The sequence below is a fragment of the Polistes canadensis genome, unplaced genomic scaffold, assembly GCF_001313835.1.
Source record: "Polistes canadensis isolate GaletaPanama2010 unplaced genomic scaffold, ASM131383v1 scaffold_94, whole genome shotgun sequence".
Lineage (NCBI taxonomy): Eukaryota > Metazoa > Arthropoda > Insecta > Hymenoptera > Vespidae > Polistes > Polistes canadensis.
The window spans coordinates 66,330-81,447 of record NW_014569641.1 but is presented as its reverse complement, the minus strand read 5'-3'; the positions used below and the strand labels follow the sequence as shown (position 1 = coordinate 81,447).

Here is a 15,118-nt window from a genome sequence, read left to right as displayed (position 1 = left end):
TTCAATTACTCACACAGTTACTTACGTTTATTCGAATTACCTATGAATTTTTCCTTATAAGGAACAACAACTAATTAATCTATGAGAGTGTTGTTTAAAAAAAAAAGGAAAGAAGAATAATAAAATGTGGGTTTCTTTCCATCACCCTTTCCACCCCTTTCCACTCATCTAATGTAGAATTTAATCGAATCGATATATCACCTACCGTATTTTTAAATGTCATGTCGTTAAACATTTGATTTCTTATCGTAAATCCATGGATATTCATCCATCCCTTCATTCCTGATTACGAAATTATTCTAGATTCATTTACTTAACTTATGGCAATTAGATTTGTTGATTATTGCGATAGGTGAATCGCAATTAATGTTACGAATGTTTTCTGACTAATGCAATTGCTATTCACTTTGTTGGAATATTTTAAACGATCAGTATTATTATCATCTAGGATCCAGTTGGAAAATATTATAGCAATACAATAAGAGAGAGAGAGATAAAAATAAAGTGGCAATCTCGAAAGGCATTTCTTCGACTTTACGAGTCAATTATTTTAACGTTGGTTCGAAGAATATATATATGTTATAGTAATCGATCGATCGCCATTGAACGATGCGCGTTCATCGAAAGTGTTGCTACGTTTTAAATGGAAATAATAATGCTTATGTCAGAAAAACGTTTTACAGTTTTTAGGACGAACGAACAAACGTTTGTGAGCTTACGACAAAGCCGGAACCTTTCTGTGTTACTCAACGAAAATTACTTTAACATAAATGATTTTGTCAAATGATTATTAGGTTTCTCATTTGGAATTGAACATTTTTCCTTTTTATTGGTTATTGCTTTGCTTCGATTATTATGGAAATTATTTGTAAACGATAGAGTATTTTTGTGAAGAAACTTTTTGACAAAGATCGATTGTTAATAATTATTAATAACAATAAATTACGTTCTATAATTTATTAATCGTATTTGGAATCCTTTTACTTCGTTGTTAGGAAAAATAAAAAAAAAACAAACAAAAATTATTTCATTCAAAATACAAATTGACGGAATGAAAAAATGAACTCGATACAGATATTTCTGACCAAATATATTATTAAAATATTCGACTAATCGTCAATGCAATTATAAAAATAAGTCGTTTGCCAATGGGTTTCGTGTCGTCGTGCCTTAATTCACTTTAAACGATTCGCACGAAATGCGACTGAAGACGAGTTGAAGTATTATATATAGATAACACTCGTTACAGTGTGTGTGTGTCGTATATATCGTATATACCGTAAACCATGGCGTGATTTTAATCCATTTTGCAACGTCGTTCGATACACTGAATCATTTCGTTTTCCTACGTAAACCTGATTCTCATTAAATGCATTTATAATATCACCGTATAACTAATCCCAAGTATTTTTCCCCTATTTTACAATTCTTCCTTACACACTTACCAATTTCTTAAGAAAAATTCATCAAACATTCTCGTCCAAGTTTTTTCCAACCCTGACGAACAAAATACAATTACACGATGCAACTATAAAATGTTATTCGTGATATTCATTCGTAAGATTGAAAAATGACAAGTTGGGTGTTTCCTTTGAAAATCCAAGTAAAATCATTTTTGATTCCTTCTTCCTGAGAACTAGTGAGAAGAGGTGAGTTAGTTTAATCGGTTAATACGCTTCTTGCAAACTTCTCCGGTGCAGTTTCGAAGTGCATAGTTGTTCGAGGTCAAACGGTCGCTCGGCCAATCGTCGTCGCCCTCGGGATTTAGGTCGAACTATGCTTGCGGCCAAACTCCACGTTGCTTTGATTCTAAAGACTCGATTAGGTACTTTTAGAAGGAAACAAAACAAATCATTTAGGAATTAGGGGTTGCTTGCAGTTCATTAATATACGTTTCTTCAATTTTTAATTATGCTTTTTAATTTTAATTACACGATCAACAAAAACTTAATAAAATTAATTTTAATTCTATTACCTCTTTAAAGATTTCAAGTAATACTTCAACGAATAATTAATTACTAAAATAAACTTAGCTTTCGTAAAACATTAATATGAATATCGATTGACGTGATATAAATATTAATTTTCCCTTTTTATTGAAATATTATGCACAATGTGTCAGATAATTGCACTTCATCAAGCTATTCTTGTAACAACTGAAAGAAACGGAAATGAAGATCCTATTCGTTACGACATCATGCGATTCTCTTTTTAAAAAGAGAAAGTTTAACCCATTGTCTCGTGTGAAATCGATGACTTTTTCTTCCTATTATTATTCTTTTAACACTTTTTCTTTTCCCTTTTTTTTTTTTAATTCTAAATAGTAATTACCGTGTAGAGAAATTATATATTTGGTTTATATAATTTATATTGTACAATATATTATAATTCAATGTTTCACATTATCTTTTTACAACTTTCAGTGTATTTTTTTAATGCACCAATTTATATATTTTTGTTTTTGTTGAGTACTTACGTATAGATTTGTTCCCGAATTTTTTCAGAAAAAAAAAACAAATCAGAAACGCGGGTGTGTATTGAATATTCGTTGATATTGATTCAAGAAAACCTTGAGAATAATTAAGTAGAAAAATAGAAGAAAAATATATGATACTTAACGCATAATGATCTAACTCGGATCCAATGGTAAGAATCAATTAAATAGTTCCTTTCCATGGAAAAGTCCGAGCAGCAGCAGCAGCGTGTCCCTGTATATTTCTTGATTTATCTTTTACCCAAGCCATAATTGCGTCATAACGAATGCCCTTCTCGCAAAGTAAGGAGTTATCTCCCGTCGATCGTAAATCTTGAAAAAGCATTTCAGTTGCACGTATAACGGACACCGTGTGTTTCAGTACAAACGTTATTACGTTATTCGATAAGATTCTTGATAGAATATATTGATATCTTCGTGTTTTCAAATATATATATAAATATACATTACTCGTCAAAAGTTTACTCTAATAATTTTCTTCAAAAAATCTTAATAAATAGCTCAACGAATACAAAACAAACAATTGTATCCTAATTAACACAGAGTTATTCGATTAATAGACATTATTCTACCGCACGTTTATTAACTGACAACCTAAAAGTAAAATCTACCTAACAAAATTATTGTTCAACGATTCGCGGAATGAATTTTTCTATCGTGACAGATATTTTGGCAACACTTTTACAAATAATATGAAAAATATTCTCTTGCAAATGCACGGAAAAATGTAATTTGCCAAGATGCGTCAGGGGTTGCATCAAATTATGGTTAAAAGTAAAAACAGGGTGGGAGTTTTTGATGAAAGAACAAAAATAGAATATAATATATATATACTACTAATAAAATTTTAATTAATAATTAAATCCAAAAATACGCGTTCGCGTTAGTTTTGAATATTATTATTATTATTTTCTCTGGATTTTACGTAGCTATTCTTAAACTTTTGATCGGTAATGTATTTTATCGCTGATTCAAACTGGACGCTCCCTGCAAAAATATACGAAAGATACATCTTTCCTTTTTCTTCTTTTTTTTTCTTATTTATTTTTTTACGTAAAACGGACGTTGTGGACATACAGCATACAACGTTTTTTTTTTTTTTTTGATAAGATCAACGTTGTCGTCGTTCGTCGTTGTTAGCTTTTATCACGCGCATGATTTCGCTCTTTCCTATATCTTCGGATAAAACGGAATGTTGCGAACGATTTATGATTTATCAAATATCGTAAGATAAGATGATTTCATATATATTTGATATATAAATATACTTTTCTTAAAGTACATTTTTGTCGTATGCGAAAATTAAGATGGCCTTCGTAATTCGATAAAAAAAAAAAAAAAAGAAAAACTCCGGAATAGAAATAATGTAATTTTATCGAACGATTTTAGCTTTGATATAATTGAAAAAAAAAACTAAACTGAACCTGAAAAAATCTGACGAATCCATGTATAATAATACAAAAGTGCATTGAAATTTTGGAGTCGTTTGAGGGAAACGAGAAAAATCGTACAACCGTGTTATTATTAGTTTTTGCAGTAATTAGTAGATCTTTCTTTCTTTCTTTTTTTTTTCTTAAATGAAAGTTGGTAATGTTATTTGTACGATGAATTATATGATTCTACGAGAAGTTGTAATTTCATTCGTCGAAAGTTTCCCGACTAACATTAGTAGTAATACCGTTTAACATAGAATATAATATATACAAGTATATAAAATAAAGTGAACTTATACGTATAGAGAACAGAGAGCAGTGGGTTTGCTTTCAATCGAGCTCGTTCTTTCGTAAGAAACACCTGCGAGTCATTATCCCTCACCTACTACCTTGGCTTTCCCCTGGCACAAGCCAATTCGATTTCTGCACGCGTTAAAAAATACAAATAAAAAAAAAGAAAAAAGAAACAAAAAAAAAAAAAAAGACTAAACATATACTCAGCTTGAATATAAGTATACTCGAGTGAATACGAGTTCTCCAATCTCGTCATGAATGGAATATTGTTTTGATTGACGTTGATATTCCTAAGCGGGATCTATATTATTCACTTTCACTACGATCCCTAATACATATATCGTCAAACTTTTCATTTCATTTGTGAATCTTTGTATAGCCTTTTGAAAAGTCATGTAGGCAATTATTCAAATCAATTTTTTTCATTCGTTATTTGTCACATTCGCAATTTTCAACATTAATTCGTGATTTAAAAATGATTAGAAAATATTTCGGATTAAACGAATATTACTTTAACGCAATAAAATATGCGATAATAATAATAATAATAATAATTGTTACTTACATTATATTTTGTAATATAATCAATTAAATAACATTGCTCACGCGTATGCAAAACAACATTCTAAAGGAAATCTGTGAAACTCGATCGAGTATAATTATCTGGACACTGTGCATATGTAACCTAATTAATTCTAGATATATTTTAACTTTATTTTTGTTTTATCTTTTTTTTTTTTTTAATACACTTCGATATACAACCGTACACATCTGTTGACGTTAAAAATAACAGTTGTTATTCCATCGTATTCATTTTTTTTACGAAGAAACATATAAATTTTTCTGTTGACTTTAGAATCATTTTAAAAAAATATTACATGAAATATTATATCTCGGGATAATTTAACTTTTCATTTAGTCATTTCTAGATAAGATAATTACGTTTTATTTTTCCCTTTTGTTGTTAATTTGCTCCACTTCTTTTTATGGCACTTTTTTTTTTTCTTATTTAATAACATCCTATGAAGTAAAATGATATGTTTTTTGTTTCTGTACTAAATGAATAATAAAATGCATACGATCTTTTCGAATATGTTGGATATGCACGCGGGAGATTTTCCTACAAATGTGAAACCCATAAAAAGGGGGAAGAGTAGTAAATAATAAGATAATAAATAAATCGACACACGAAAACTTTGTCCACTTCCTCCCATAAATTAATAATAATCCAAACTACAGGAGGAAAGAAGAAAAAAGACCGAAAATCCTCATTTAAATACTTTCCCACAAAGTTTCTTAAAAAACAATATATATTTCATCGGAAACATATTTATACAATTATATAAAATGGATTATCATTATTTCTGTTACAGTTGTCTTCTGCGATTATACAGCAACAGGAAGATCATTGCAATTTCTCGAGGAATATATTGCGAAGGAAGTATTACCATGTTTGGGAGATACTCGTTCGTCAACATCAATCTGTAGTTTACAATCCTCATTGTTCAGGTAATTAATAGATCAACCATATTCTCAGTTATCCTTTTCTACTCAACCACCATCACCCCCTACCGTTCCTATTTAATTAATCCAACTACCTCTTCCCATTCTTCAAAATAATGTGTTCGGTCAGTTTTATTTTTAAAAATTTTTCTTTCTATTTCTTCTATTATTTAACTGAATGAGCACCTAACGAACGATCGTGATAACGATCGAGGCCGAAAGAACGCTTATATGCATTCTTAAACGCAAACGTGTGCATCGCCCGCGGCCACCTGCCAGAGTCAGCAATACTATTCTATACACCTGGTTCTCAATTCTACGAATAGTTTTCCTTCGCGTAACAGCTAACGCAATATTGGTGTCCGTATATTTGTTGTCCCCTGATCACTATTAGATTACTATTCGATCACTATTTATTACGAAATCACATACAAACTTAACGTTATTGATTCTCTAATCTTTTAAGAAAACGTCATTTTTACTTTAGAAAAATCCTAGATACCAAAAGAAACGAACGAATTATCTTAGGTATTAAAATAAAATTAGAATAAGAAGAGAGAATGAAAGAAAAATCGTTTTGACCACCATAATCAAACGACCTTTTACAACGTGACCATAAACGGTGAATTCTTTTTGACTTCTCGTACGTTTAAAAAAATGTGTAATGTATTTATAATAATGAGATAAAGTAACAACAACAACAAAAAGTATATTAAAAGAATATACGATAAATTTCTCGAGTCGCGGCAGTTGCCATTTATTTTATAATATATTTGCTTACTTCAGCAAGAAAAAAAAAAGTATAAAGAAATCTAGAATAAGAAAAATTATGTGAGAGAAATAAAGAGAATGATAAGAAATGCGACGACAACAGGGGTGTTCAACTTTTTACGTATCACGTATACGATTTAATTCTAACAATTTTAACAAGGGCTTGCTGTGCAAAAGTTGAACGGCCCTGGACACTGTAAAATAAAATGAAATAATAAAAAGAAAAAGAAAAAAAAGGAAAGTCATATATAAAAATATTAGATTTTTATCATCTGACCGTATTATTATGTCGATCGTAAAGTATAATTCCTTGCTGACATTTCTTGCGTAGAGAGACAGAGAGAGAGAGATTGGTGCTTACGTATTCGGATCAATAATATTCAATCCGCAGTACCAAACCTATACTCGTACGTTTATTCGTTGATTCTTTTAAGCGTAAAAATTATGAAGAGGGTTGACAATTGCAGGAATTTGACAGCTTGTAAAAAATATATTTATTAGATTAATGTTATTTCATTAAAGTGATAAGTATGAAATTTGAATGAAATAAATGTTATAAATAATGATTTTATCCTTAGGCACGAAGCAAGGGACATAGTTAGGCATGCTGTTGGTGCTGGTGACCAGGATGCAGTTTTATTCACGGGTCAAGGTTCGGCCGGTGCCCTTCGCACACTTCTCAGATTACTCGATCTCTCTAAATCCACCGTAGTTTTCGTTGGACCGTTCGAACACCATGACAACTTACAACCATGGCGCGAATATGGTGTCAAGGTAAGGCACTATTCAAATTGGTTATTGAAAATTATGACTATTCGTACGTTTGTTTAATTCTTTTAACATTTTTATTTTCGTTTAATGCGTCTTCATATTTTTTAATACGAACAACCATACGTGGGTGATACGAGACCCTGATAGAAACTCCAAACTGTTATCCCACAAACGCGCGTGGGTGTTTTATTATTATAAGAATATTTATTTTGTAATCTTAAAAGTTAAACATCGATCGAATGCATTTACGTTAGTCAAATAACATTCCTCCTTTGTGAACAAGTCACATACGTGCATGTGAATTAATAATTTATTAATATTATGTATAAATATATATATATAACAGATAGTACGAGTGTCCGAAACAAGAGAAGGATTTTTGGATCTGAATGAACTTGAACGAGGTTTAGCTAAGATGCGTTCAGAAGGTGTTGCACAAATGATCGGATGCTTTAGTGCAGCCAGTTGTATAACTGGGGTTTTGGCAGATGACGTTGCTACTACCCTTCTTTTACATCAGTATGGTGCACTTAGTATCTGGGATTACACAACTGCAGGTAAAAATTGTCACGAGTTTCTCCTTAAAAACATTTGTCAATTTTATTTATTCGAATAAAATGACATATATCGAACAGCGCCGTATACTCAAATCGACATGAATCCACATCTCCCGGGAATGAGCGAATCAACGGCACACAAGGATGCCATTTTCTTTGCTGGACACAAATTCGTAGGGGGCGTCCAATCCCCAGGTGTCCTCGTCAGCAAACAATTCCTCCTAATGGACGAAATAAGAGCCGAAGACATGAGGGACACTCATCGCTACCTGAATAATCCCGAGTTACGTGACGAAAGTGGAACCGCTGGTGTCGTCGAAAGTATTCGATGTGGATTGGCAATTCAACTTAAGGAAAACGTGACGCCAAGGGCTATCGTCAATCGTCAAGACAAAATTTCTAGGTATGAACACGCATGCCCGCCCGCCCGCTAGGACAATTAATAAATGAAATATCAATGAATCGATTGAAATTGTTGATTTATTTTAGGCAAGTTTTGGCACACGTACGCACAATTCCGGAATTAATTTTACTCGGAAGCGCATCGCAAAATGTCAAAAGGTTACCCATATTCTCTTTTATGGTGCGCCATCCACGTGGCACCTTCCTCCATCATAATTTCGTGTGCGCCGTGTTGAACGACGTTTTTGGAATACAAGCGAGAAGTGGGTGCGCTTGCGTTGGTCGATACGCTCACAATTTGATGGGAATCGATACGGAACTGGCAAAGGAATATGAAAATTTATTGATGCAAAGGTAATTTGACTCGACCAAACAAAGAAATTCTTTTCGTGTTAGATTGATAATATTATTAATTCAAAATATGTTATTATATTTTTTTTGTAATTTTTCAGTCAACGTAACGAGGGAAGCGAGGAATTTAAAACGGAAGCATTGAGGCCAGGATTTGCTAAACTTTCCTTCCCCTATTTCATGTCCGAGGCTGAGGTTGCATTCATATTGGAAGCTTTAAAAATGGTGGCTACCGAGGGATGGAAACTTTTACCCCAATACGTTTTAAATCCAAATACTGGTGAATGGAGACATCACACAAATGGTATATTAAAAGAAAGAAAATTATTGGGAACGATCAGATACACGGACGGTAAAATGAACGCATCCGAAAGGAGAGTATCGGGATCGGGTGTTTTTCCTCAAAGCTATTCGGATTGTTTACAAACCGCAAGAAATATCTTCAATCGTGCGCGTAAAATGGCGCAAAGATATCCGCTGCAAACTGATCGCATTTTTACATTCATCTCGGAACAAACCGAACAATTACGTTGGTTTATGTTACCGAACGAAGCTCAAGATCTACTTTTAGGAAATTCGCAAAACGTTAAACAAGAAGTACCGTTCAATCCGTGTTTAGCCGCTCATAGATTCGTTCATACGACAACGGCAACGAGTACGCACGATAGTCTCGTTAACAGTTTGGCATTGGCCAACGGTATGAGACGTTTGAACAGTGATATTCCACGAACCGGTAATATTCCTATATCGCAAAATTCACCGCGACACCGAAGTCTTCCAGCATTGAGTACGATAAGGAGGAACATTTCAACGGTGTCAGTGTCGTCAACGGCAACGGAAACGAAAAGTAATTCTTCGGAAATCGATGATAAAGGATCGTCGATACGAAACGATAGCGGGAATTCAACGGGACACAAATCACCGGCAACTTGTCCGAGTTCACCGATGCCAGTTCGATTTGCTGTCGGTGAAGCTGTAACACCGTCAGCCCTTTCCTGTATAACTCATGCAGTGGTAACAGCTAGACCAATGAAAGAACAAAGAGATTTGATAGAAACTAGAGACGCTGGACGTGCGAGATGCAATTCTTTGGGTAGCACAACGGGGACTAACAACGCGACCAATCGATCCGGTATGTCATCCTCCTCTTCGCCAATACCGGTCCTCCCATTGAGTCCTCAAACTCTGACGAGTTTAGGTTTGACTTCAGCTCGTTTAGACATCGGTTCGTCGAAACAAAGACGATTACATTGCAGTTGCAGTAGTCAAACCGAATTGAATTCTCTCGAATTAGAAGCTATGAGTAATCTCAGCCATTCTATTTCATCTTTCAATTATCACAACGTCGCCTCGCCCCCGTCCTCGTATTCCTCGGTAGGCGAATACACGGAAAGATTCGTTGCCGGTGGAAGATCTTCCCCGATTTATTCAAACGTCGGTCAAAGATCCGACGACGATTTGAGCGCATATTTGAAAGAAGTCACGAAAGAATTGGCAACCGAGATCAAATCCGAAATTCGCGAAGTTATATCGAAAGTAGACGACGCTTTATCGGAAGCTAACACATCGGAGAATACTCCGCAACATCATTCGCGTAATCATAACGTAATTAATCAAATTTCTACCGAGGATAACAGACAATTGAGGCACGATTCATTTACGGCAAGCGACATTGCCGAATATTTGATGGAATTTTCCAAAGAAATGGCGAGCGAAGTTAAATCAGAGATCAGGTGTATGGTTAACGCTGTCGATGGATTACACAGACACTCGCCTGACGCTTCAGCCTCCGATGTTTCTTCGAATGGATGCGAATCCCCGGACAGAGGAAGGATTTCTCTAACGAATACTTCACCCAGAGTCTCGAATTCGCGAAAACACGGGACATCCGAGATATCTGGGAAAATCGGTGAATTGACTCAACAAGAAAGTAAAATGTCGAGCGAATGTTCGTCGGACGAGACAGTTATATTCGTTATGAAACCTACGGAAACCGAAAGAATGATCAATAGCAATCGAAACAAAACCAACGAGGATAACGATGACAACGACGTGGACGAGGACGTTGACGAGGATTCGCAGGAACGCGGTTGTCCCGATGATATTGCTGCTGACGCTAGGAAGATCCTTCCAAAGATTTATTCGGCCGTTAATTCGGTAAGTTCACAGGACAGTGGGATCAACCTTTCGTTTCACGAAAACGACAGCAACAACAAGTCGTCGTCGATAGATTTAACGGAATTGAAACGTAGCAGTAGCGCCGAATCTAATTCAACTAACAGTTATGGTCGAAAATCTAGGACAGCTATGTCTAGCAACGCGATATCCAATTTAGCTGGTAAATCTTCATCGAAACAACTGGTACGTCAGAACGATGATCTCCTGTCCGAGGACGAGGAGGTATCCTTGGATTTGCGGGAAGAGAAAGACGACCACGTTGACATTGAGGGAGGATTTAAATTCGATGGAAAGGACGAGGATAAAAATGTTTCAACGCGCGTTGTCCAATGGCACTCGGCACCGAGAAATATTTGGAAACCAACGGTGGAGGCTATTCAGGAATTCGATATGATCCGAGACAACGACAGGGTTCTTCTATGTCTTTCGATTCTTGGAAAGGATTCTCTGTCCCTCTTGCACACGTTACATCAATACAGGTTACACGCCAGGTCGAAGGGGATCGATTTTGAAATCGGTGCAGCCACCATCGACACCGGCGAATTTAATCGTGTCGAATCGATCAGACACCTCAAAGCTTTGGACGTTCCTTACTTTTACGAAGAATTGATCGTTGATACGACCACGAATGCAGCTACCAACGAAACTCAAAATCAGGAACCACTTTCCAACGAAGCTTGCAGCTTTTGCAACAGATCGATCAGAGCACAGTTGTATACAATCGCGAAACGTCACGGTTACAACGTGCTGGCACTTGGTCAACACTTGGACGATCTAACCGAGGGATTCCTTTCCTCTGTTTTCCACAGTGGCCAATTGAAAACCATGAAAGCTCATTATTATATTCGTCGACAAGATCTTCGCGTTATAAGACCGTTCGTATACGTCAGTGAAAAGGCTCTTAGACAATTCGCTCGTAGCAAACGACTCGTCCCCCACGAATTTAACAAATCGGCTGATCTTTCGGAGGTGAGTTCATTATATTTTTCTTTTCTTTAAAAACAATAAAAATAATATATTTCTATTTTGAAAATATGCATGAATTTGTTATCGTATACGAAAGTACTGTGTCGCAATAAAAAACTATCATTTTTCTATAAAACGCGTCGATAAGAAATTTGTGTTTTAACGAGTATCGTTTGTTTTTCAGAAACAAAAACAGAGCAAAGATATCTTAATCCAACAAGAACGAGCATATCCACGAATCTATTGGTCAGTACGTACGGCACTTCGACCATTAATAATATCCCATGGACAATTGCCAGAATTCGACATGACATGCAGTAATAGTTCGGGAAATATGACTAACAGTCCAAGTAGCAGTAGCGGGGTTAGCAGCATCAGTACTGCTAGCAACAGTAACGCGACAACAAGTACCAACAATAGTTGTAACAATCAACAGAAAAGGTATAGAAGAACTAAAACGAATTCCCTATCATCGACATCGTCGAGTGGGGGTGGTGGGGTTGGTCATCATTTGTCAAATCAACGGTTAAACGATGATAACAACGACGAAACTGACGAGGAACCGGTCCTTTGAGGAGGACTCTCCGCGAGATGGGATTCTAAACGGCGTCCTTCAGTCTCATCTTCGCGTGCACGTAGACGAATATTAGCACCGTCAACCTCGGCCATTTTAATACGAAGAAGACGACAACGTTTTGCCGCCATGACAACCGCGGCCATTGTCCTTCCAAATGAATAAGAATTGTTCGACCATTCAATTCACACAATATCAAATTAAATTAAATTAAATTAAAACTACAAAAAAAAAAAGAAAAAGAGAAAAAAATAATATGTAACGAGAAACAATTCCTACGAGATTGTCCATCACTTTTTCGCTAACATCGATGATGATACTGATACTGATGATGATGATGATGATGATGATGATGATGATGCATACATCTTAGACATTGAAGTTTTGACAAAATTAATTACGAAGACGACTAACAAGATCCATCGAATATTTTTCATTGATTCTCCTACTACCGAACACGTCGGTCTTTTTTTTGTTATATTTTTTTTTTTTGCTAACATAGAATATTCTAATATCTATGTACGTGTATATGTGTGTGTTGACTTTAGCAAAGAAACTTTTTGAAGGAATTAGGAACTCTCCTATATATATATATTGGATTCGAGTGGATTTACATTGGAATGAGCAGCTAATAAGTATAACGAATAAACATTTGTTTTTCAATTGGTATGCAAAATGCTATACCGATTTGTTTATGTGGGTAGAGAAACGATCAACGTTGTTATAATTAACTTGGACTTTTGTCTAAGACGATTCGTGATATTAAACGGACTATAATAATTGTGTTTTAATATCCCCTCATTGAAATCGTCTTCTCTCAAGGATAAATATAACGTTATCGTCGAGTGTGTGAGTGGTGTAGGATTGTTAATTAATGAACTTGTTTTATCGAAACTGCTTCTTTATATGCGCGCATATATGTATGTCGTTAGAAATGAAATGTTAATCGAAGAATTTCATCGGGATAAATTTTGTTGTCAAATTATTAGGATTGATTCTTCTCATCGTATATTAGTATTTAAATGAATAAACCGATTAGGAAAATGGATAAGCGTCGAGATATATTTATAAAATGTGAAATGAAATTGACAAGATGATAAAATGTTTTTCCATTTGTCTTGTAAATGAAAATAAAAAGTAAGGGAGACTGGAGCGAGGGGATAGGAAAGAAAAAAATGTGCCGAATATTCGAAAAAAAACGATCCTTTTCAAGCGGTCAAGAAAATGATCGAATTTTTAATATATTCGATACTTATTAATTATTAAATATATTTAAAGACGAACGCGAGATAAATATTAACGTTTAGATTTTTATTCATGTGTTACACGAAGAATGTATGTGTTTTCAATTGTGTTAATAGATTTTCGAAATACTTATTTATCTTTCTTTATTTTTTCTTTTCTTTTCTTTTCTTTTCTTTTCTTTTTTGTATTATATTCCTTTTGTCATTTTCGAGTCTCACGTGACGCTTTATCCAAATTTCCAAAATTAATTTCGCATTGTTCGCAGCCATGTAGCACGGCATATTGCATGCACGCATAATAAAAATCGCTTAGTGCAACAATCACAGATCAGGATTTAAATGAAGAAACGAATAACAACGCGAAACGTTGTTGTGTGTTGTCTTGTTGTTTGATTGATTAATTAATTAATTAATTGATTAATCGAACGAAAACATGATACACAAGAGAGAAAGCTTTTTTCCTTATCGAGTGATAATAATAGTTGTTCAAGAAAGAAGAGGAAGAGGAAGAAGAAGAAGAAACGGATTTAATTATGGTCATCTTTTTAAATGGACATCATCGTTAATTAATTCATGCTCCTTTATATCCTGTAATCGACAATTAGATCGAAATAAGTAGTTGCGAAATGAAGAATCTTTTGCGGCGTGCGGAGATATGAAATGAAATGGAAATTGTGAAAAAGAAAATGATAGAAAATGATGCAACACAAAAAAAGGAACAAAAAAAAAAAAGAAAAGAAAAGAAATAAAGCGATTAGACGATACGCGACCAAAAAAAAAAACCAACAACAACAATTAATTAATCGATTAATTAATTTTTTAAAGGATATATCCGTGTTACGTTGTAATAAAACGTTTCGTCGTAAAGAAAAAAACATTTCGAACTATTGAACACAATTCTTTTTTCCAACGCGACTTTTCCATATAAATGCATAACGAAAGTAACAAAAAAAAAAAAAAAGAAAAATATTAAAAAGAAATCGCGTACATCGAACGTTTACAATTTCGACAAATATTCCTTCCGTCGTTTTTTCCGTCATTAGAATTATCTTCATTCACACTCGTGCACACGGATAATTCTATACGCGTAAGTCAAAAAACTAAGTTGTAAATACGGTATAAATGTAAAAACAAAAAAAAAGAAACAAACCAAATCTCTTCGATCGTTCGGACGAATTTTTTTTTTACTCCCGACGACGACGACGACGACGACGACGGACGTGATCGTAAAAATAAAAAAAAATAAAAAATAAAAAAAAAAAGGTTTCGTCATTTCTCATTCATTTTCAACGGTGGAAATGAGATATCGATAATATTTTCTATGGTCGCGTATTGGATGCATCGTTTTTATTTTTTTTTTTTTTTGATTGATAATCGTTTTGACCGACGATGAGAGAGAGAGTGTATATGCGTGAGTGTGTGTATGTATGTGTGTGTGTGTGTATGCGATGGATTCAAACCGATCGCATATCACACTTATTAACGTAAACATCCCTATAAATATTAAAATATTTTATGGTGCGTGTGTGCATCGAATTATTCAATTAAAACGCTCTCGTATGTGGGTAACTATGTTTAAA

General features: G+C 34.4%; 1 protein-coding gene across 1 annotated transcript in view; it reads left to right on the top strand.

Moving 5' to 3' along the window:
- The window catches only part of LOC106787160, a 54,989-nt gene extending 40,490 nt beyond the window's left edge, over positions 1–14,499 (top strand). The window contains exons 2-8 of the mRNA XM_014749278.1: positions 5,595–5,730; positions 7,074–7,269; positions 7,613–7,823; positions 7,902–8,226; positions 8,313–8,579; positions 8,678–11,723; positions 11,905–14,499. Coding sequence (XP_014604764.1) covers positions 5,595–5,730; positions 7,074–7,269; positions 7,613–7,823; positions 7,902–8,226; positions 8,313–8,579; positions 8,678–11,723; positions 11,905–12,294 — 4,571 coding nt within the window. The 3' untranslated portion in view covers positions 12,295–14,499. The remainder of the gene's footprint in view (positions 1–5,594; positions 5,731–7,073; positions 7,270–7,612; positions 7,824–7,901; positions 8,227–8,312; positions 8,580–8,677; positions 11,724–11,904) is intronic.
- The last annotated feature ends 619 nt before the right edge of the window (positions 14,500–15,118 follow it).